At 40.3% G+C, this 6,461-nt stretch overlaps 1 protein-coding gene across 2 annotated transcripts in view; it reads left to right on the top strand.

The window, feature by feature from the left end:
* The window catches only part of CLTCL1 (clathrin heavy chain like 1), an 80,516-nt gene that overhangs the window by 48,772 nt on the left and 25,283 nt on the right, over nt 1-6,461 (top strand). For both annotated transcript variants that reach the window (XM_018568662.1, XM_018568661.1), the window contains 5 exons: nt 1,201-1,374; nt 4,503-4,700; nt 4,786-4,986; nt 5,081-5,233; nt 5,332-5,454. In XM_018568662.1, coding sequence (XP_018424164.1) covers nt 1,201-1,374; nt 4,503-4,700; nt 4,786-4,986; nt 5,081-5,233; nt 5,332-5,454 — 849 coding nt within the window. The remainder of the gene's footprint in view (nt 1-1,200; nt 1,375-4,502; nt 4,701-4,785; nt 4,987-5,080; nt 5,234-5,331; nt 5,455-6,461) is intronic.

Genomic DNA, 6,461 nt, shown 5'->3' with positions numbered 1-6,461 from the left:
TACCGTATATACTCGAGTATAAGCCGTCCCGAATATAAGCCGAGCTACCTAATTGTACCAAAAAAACTGGGAAAAAATATTGACCCGAATATAAGCCGAGGGTGGGAAATGAGGCAGCTAATGGTAGATGGATACCAATAAAATTACATGAATATTTAAAAGAAAAACAATAACCTAGCTCTGTAAGTGGAAAAGGGGGTACAGGGCTACATATTATGTACTACGGATCATTTAACCCATTCATGTTAGCAGAGGATCATTGTAAATGTATTGTCTGCCCTGTATTAGCAGTATATACTCTATATGGAGTATATACTGCTAATACAGGGCAGACAATACATTTACAATGATACTAACATGAATGTATTAAATGATCTGTATGTAGCCCTGTACTATGGATCATTTAACCCATTCATGTTAGCAGAGGATCATTGTAAATGTATTGTCTGCCCTGTATTAGCAGTATATACTCCATATAGAGTATATACTGAGTATATACAGTATATATACTATACAGTATATTCAGCTGGGACCTGGCTCTGGCGCTCCACCTCTGTCCTGAAATCATTAGTCTGTATTGTTTTAGAAAAACTGTCACATGACAATAAACAAAAATGTATCAGTACTTGTATCTGTGAGTACTCGGCAAGTACCAGTACTCGTACTCTCAAAACTGGTATCTGTGCATCCCTTTATTTATATTTATAAAAGCAAAATTATACATTAAAACAGAGATGTACAAATCCCAGGAGCTCCGTGTGCTCCTTACAAAGGACAGCTGCCTCCTAATTTCTGAATTTTTCTCTAGTCTTGGAGCTCAAAAGTATCGGTACATGTACTTGCACTTGTACCGAGTACTGTACTTGGTATCTGTGCAACCCTAGTTGTAACCTATGGCCCCTACCATTTCCCAGTGGAAAACTTTAGTTAACCAGGTGACCCCAAATGAAAAATGTAATTTACACGCATAACAATTGTCTGGCGAAACACCAAAAGATTTTGGGAGTGTGGTTGGAGGCCGTCTTGTTTTCTGATTTCTCCTGGGTGAAGAGGGCAATTGGACTCGCGGTAGTTCCCTTTTTTTTAATGTATATATTCTACTTCCTGAATTTTTATTCTTGGACAATGTATGTTTTTATTTTTCTGATAGTTTGCAATAAAAGGCCTTAAAAATATTTTTTTTTTTTTTTAATTACTCAGATTGGCGCAAAACATGGAGTGATCTATTTAATTACAAAATATGGCTATATCCACATGTATGACCTGGAGTCTGGTGCCTGCATTTATATGAACAGAATCAGCGCTGATACAATTTTTGTGACCGCTCCTCACGAACCTACCTCTGGAATTCTTGGCGTGAATAAAAAAGGACAGGTAAGGACATCTTCACTGCATGGTTGTAGTTTCTTCTGTAATCTGTGTATCTAGCTTTTATCATATACTGTATAGCGTAAAATCTATATGCAATTATTTTAAAGACTGGTTTTGGGATTTCCAGATTGCTAGTGTATGTTTGAGCTGTCACTACAAACATAACAGCAGGATTTCAAGCTTACACACTTAGCACATGCAGCTAAAAGACGCACACCCTTCCTCCTCTCCAAGTAGGGATGGTGCCCTTTAGATTTGTAGGCTGTAGTAGCAGTTGGCAAATGCAAAGCTAGTACTGGCCCTTCTTTTGAAACTACCCTGCATGCATTCCAAACAGTAAAGCACGAAAGCAACCTGCATTAAATATATATATATATATATTTTTTTTTAAAATAAGGATTTTATGCAAGTAATAAAAATATTCATTTATAAACATTGTAACTTTCAGGAAAAGAACACCTTAAAATTGACCGAATACAGTACCATGATCTCCCTTTGAGTAGCAATATTTTGTGTCGGCAAATGTGTTTTATTGGTGAAAGATTAACTGGCTTGTTCGGTAAGGCACAGGCAGTGTAGAGACGTTTAGCATACAGTAACCCTTGGCAACCAGAGCTTAGTTATTGTACTCGGATTGGTAAAAAGAAAAAACTATCTTCCTATAAGATACTGTATTGGACGTTTTTACTTTATTGAGAATTTTTTACATTTTTAAGTTGTGTTTTTTGTTTTTTTTTTCCTTCAATTTTTAAGACTTCGGCTATGTGCTGATGAGCTGGTCTTTTATATGTGACTATCCATATTGAAGTTTCCTCATAAATGTCTGTGAAGGTTCTCATTCATCCAGGTCATGGTATATCTGTAAAAAATAAGTCAAGGCAACTGGACTTTGCTGTATTTTTCTTGAAGACGTTTCAGACTAATTTTTTACACATATCCTCATCACTGTACCCTGACCCCACTGAACCAGAGATTACAGGACCTGCCTGGAATGTGACCATCGGGCACTGGGCTCTATATGTGGCAGACTTTCTTAGTCACAGCAGAGCGCTTTCCAAGTGCAGAGCCATGTCCCAGTCTCTGGTGTAACCCAGTTTCTGAAAACTCTGAGTAAGCCATGTGGGCTGAGCATTGGGAGCTACTACATTTATTTATAAACAATTAAGTGTTGTGTCACTATATGAAAGGTCTCGCACGCACTCCACTATCTGTCCCTGCCTTTTAAGGGTGAGGTAGCTGCTTCCCGCCATTGTACTTATTTGCAAGAGGCACACTGTTCCACCTCAGCTTATCTTTGCTGCCGCCTAGAGTGAGTGATGTTGACATCTCCAGCCATTTAAATCTCTCCTGTTTTCTGCATTTGCATAGTGAGAACCCAAGGTTTCTTGCCTAGTGTTCTCAATTAAGTAGCCTCTGTTAAGCAGTGCAACTTGTTGGATCCCAAGCACAAGGGGAGCAGTTTTGCTGTATCGGGTCTCTCCAGCTCACGATCTGTTAACATTCTGGGGTGGTTTTCACTGTCTCTCCTCAGGCACCTGACATCAATAGTTTTGTTCTTTGTCCCCTGCTTACGTCAATACACACCTTGGAGTGTTTGTACTTCGTCAGGTGTGGCACCTTTACCGACCTTATTTAGGCAGAAGTTCTCTGCAGCTATGCTAGATTTTGTGGGGTATATTGCAACTATACTTGCTGACATGAAATGCAGAGGACTTAAGTGTACTTGTATGCCTTTTCCTCCAGAATCTTTGTCGGATACTCCTACAGCTGTAGCCGGTCCAAGCCTTCTGCTGCTGAACAGGACCCAGCCCTAATCCATGGCTGGTCCCGGCTAGTATCCGCACATGGCAGATCCCACCAACATATGTACTCTATCCCAGCATGCACCACTGGCTGAGAGTAGCCCAGTGATTGGCTACTGTACATACATTACAGTATCTTTCATTGGCTGTCCCACAATATGACGGTCGCAATCCTCCCAGGGGGGGTACAGGCAAGGCTAGACACCTGGGATTAACCAGATAATTGCCACTACAAATCCAGCCAGGCTGTCTACAGCCCAGGCTATCACTAAATGTCTAGTAGCCACTTTACAAAAGGGGATGGGGGCTACACTATCAAAACCACTCCTTATTTAAACCTGTTCTGTATGACGACCGGAAAACTCCTGATAAATAATTCACCCCTTCCAAACACTTTACAGACTAATACCCGTTTGAGGATCACCCGTTCATCATAAAGTGGGTTGTTCCCACTGTAGATCTGGCATTATCCCACCTTAATAAAACACACATACCTGTACGATGCACAGGTGTTTAGGAAATGTTTGGAATCCCTTTCAGAAGCATAATGTTTTGCTAGCAGGTCATGCTATGCAATCCGCTATATATGTCAGTATGTTAGACCATAGAGGAAGGAATGGACTAAACTGATGTCAAAGAATCCAGGCAATATTCTTACTAATCCTGTACTTGTAGAGCGCCTGAAGCTTCTGTATTGAGGGATGGAGAATTTAATGTGGGTACTTCTCAATTATAAGTGTGTGTGTGTTTGTATTTATTTGGTTCTGTTGTCACTTGAACACCCTATTGGACCCATTAAGAGAGCCATAGTTGATCCTGTACAAAGACGAGGTGTTACTGAGGCCTAGAGCCTCCTTCCTTAAGGTCCCCACACACCTTGCGATAATTGTATGATAATCACGGGAAATCCCGCGATCGTACGATTATCGTAAGGTGTGTGGAAGCCGTGCGACCTCTACTACTGTAAGGACGCACGACTTTAAACTTATGAACATGTTCGAAAACCCGCCGAGCATCGTACGATGTTCGGCGGGTGTGTAGCATGTTCGTAAGATAAAAGCCGGACGGGCCGGTGTGCAGAAGCGCACACTGCCCAACCTTAGAAACGCCTTTTAAGGAATCCTTAAAACAAAAATTGAAAAAAGAAGCATTTTTACTATTATTGCTGGTTTCTAAAGCTTGAAGTATCAATAAAAAACATGCTAATTTAGTAGATCTGTTTGCAGTGATGTATCCCAGTGCAAAGCATTTAGGTTTTTAATAAAACCTCTTTAAATATTGAAATATTGCAATTACACAGTGGAGACTGATGATTTTGATCTTCTGCAGGTGCTTTCAGTTTGTGTAGAAGAAGACAATATTGTGAATTACGCTACAAACGTGTTACAGAATCCAGATTTGGGACTGCGAATGGCTATCCGAAGCAATTTAGCAGGAGCTGAAGAGCTTTTTGCCAGGAAGTTTAACACTTTGTTTGCTCAAGGGAATTACTCTGAGTCTGCCAAAGTAGCTGCATCTGCTCCAAAGGTATCCCAGCTAAAGGTTTATTACCAGGTACTAAGTAATGCTAAAGTGTATCCTTCATAATAAATGCCAAATATATTCTTTCCAGGGAATTCTTCGTACTGCAGACACCATTAGGAAGTTTCAGACTGTACCATCTCAGCCTGGACAAGCATCACCTCTGCTCCAATACTTTGGGATTTTACTTGATCAGGGCCAGTTAAACAAGCAAGAATCACTAGAGCTTTGCAGGCCGGTCCTGCAACAAGGGCGCAAGCAGCTCTTGGAGAAGTGGTTAAAGGAAGATAAGGTAAGAGCCATTCCAAAATTACCAGCAGCTCAGTAAATCTGAGCCATACCGATGTACTTGTATAAACCAATTCCCCTTCTGTTTCTTTATTCAGTTGGAGTGCTCTGAGGAGCTAGGAGACTTGGTAAAGGCAGTGGACCCTACTCTTGCACTTAGTGTTTACTTGCGTGCTAGTGTGCCAAGCAAAGTGATCCAGTGCTTTGCAGAGACTGGCCAGTTCCAGAAGATTGTTCTTTATGCCAAAAAAGTAGGTCCCAATAGCTTTTAAATTGCCTCTTGATGTGGTGTTTTTTTTTTTTGTGGCGACTGACCCCGTTTTTTTAATCCCCTATTTTGCTTATTTAGGTGGGATACACCCCAGATTGGATCTTCCTACTTCGAAGTGTCATGAGGATCAGCCCAGATCAGGGGCTACAGTTTTCTCAGATGCTTGTACAGGATGAAGAGCCTCTTGCTAACATTAACCAGGTAAAAGGTGCCCAGAGTTTCTGTGACAAATGCAGGTGTATTTGACTTGACTTATCACAAAATGTAATTCATACCCAAGACAATGCGACATTACTTGTAGGCATACTTTGCAAATAACTTGGATCTTGGAGTAAGGCTTGAATGATCATATCCAGCTGTGGGGCTTGTGGATTTCTTCCTCTATTTTTACATTTAATTGATCCATTATACACCCACCTATCAATAAGTAAACTGTAATTATGTCTTTTCGGTAGAGTCTTGCATAATCCAATTACAGGTCATGAGCCCACACAATGTAATTATGAGTCAATGTTCTGTGTGTAATCACATCAGCAAGGGACTTGCAACTGGTTTCAGAGATTACTATAATATATTTGATATCTACAGTTTATCGGAGTATAAAAAGCAGATACTTTTGTGAAGGATAAACCAGTCTTGATCCCAGGGTAAAATCTGTTGCCATTATTTTGTATGTTACTCATATAATATTAAACATTTTGCTGACAAATTGGTAATTTTAATGAACCACCTGATGATGGTATTGGGTGGATGCAAATGTCAGTGCCCACTCTTTCACAGTTGTTTCTGTGTAGCTGTTGTCATCAGACAACAGCTACACATGGTTGTCATCAGACTGTGAATTCTCCCTATGTTTCTATGGAGTATCCACCAGAGGTTGATGCTGCTCTGTAATAAACCTATAAATGTTTGATATTATCTCCTGAATATCTGAGCAGCTTATGTGTAAGCCTTGGGACACCTATGTTAGTAAATGGTAAATCTGTTCTAAATTCTTGAAATATACATTGCTTGCCATAAGAAATTTGTGAAAGCATAAAAAAGATTTGATTTTTGTCAGTAGTCTGGAATGGAAGTAGTTGGAATGCCTCCTATAGTCCTACAACAGTTGGAAGGCCAGATTTGTGCACCCCTGGTTTCAAGTGTCCACTCCTTTTTGGCGGTGTCCATCTTAAAAGGTCCCAGACCCACACCTGTATCCACAAGTT

The sequence above is a fragment of the Nanorana parkeri genome, unplaced genomic scaffold (assembly GCF_000935625.1).
Source record: "Nanorana parkeri isolate BGI_ZX_2015 unplaced genomic scaffold, ASM93562v1 scaffold1225, whole genome shotgun sequence".
NCBI lineage: Eukaryota > Metazoa > Chordata > Amphibia > Anura > Dicroglossidae > Nanorana > Nanorana parkeri.
The sequence above is the reverse complement of the archived record's forward strand: the minus strand, read 5'-3'. Positions and strand labels throughout refer to the sequence as shown.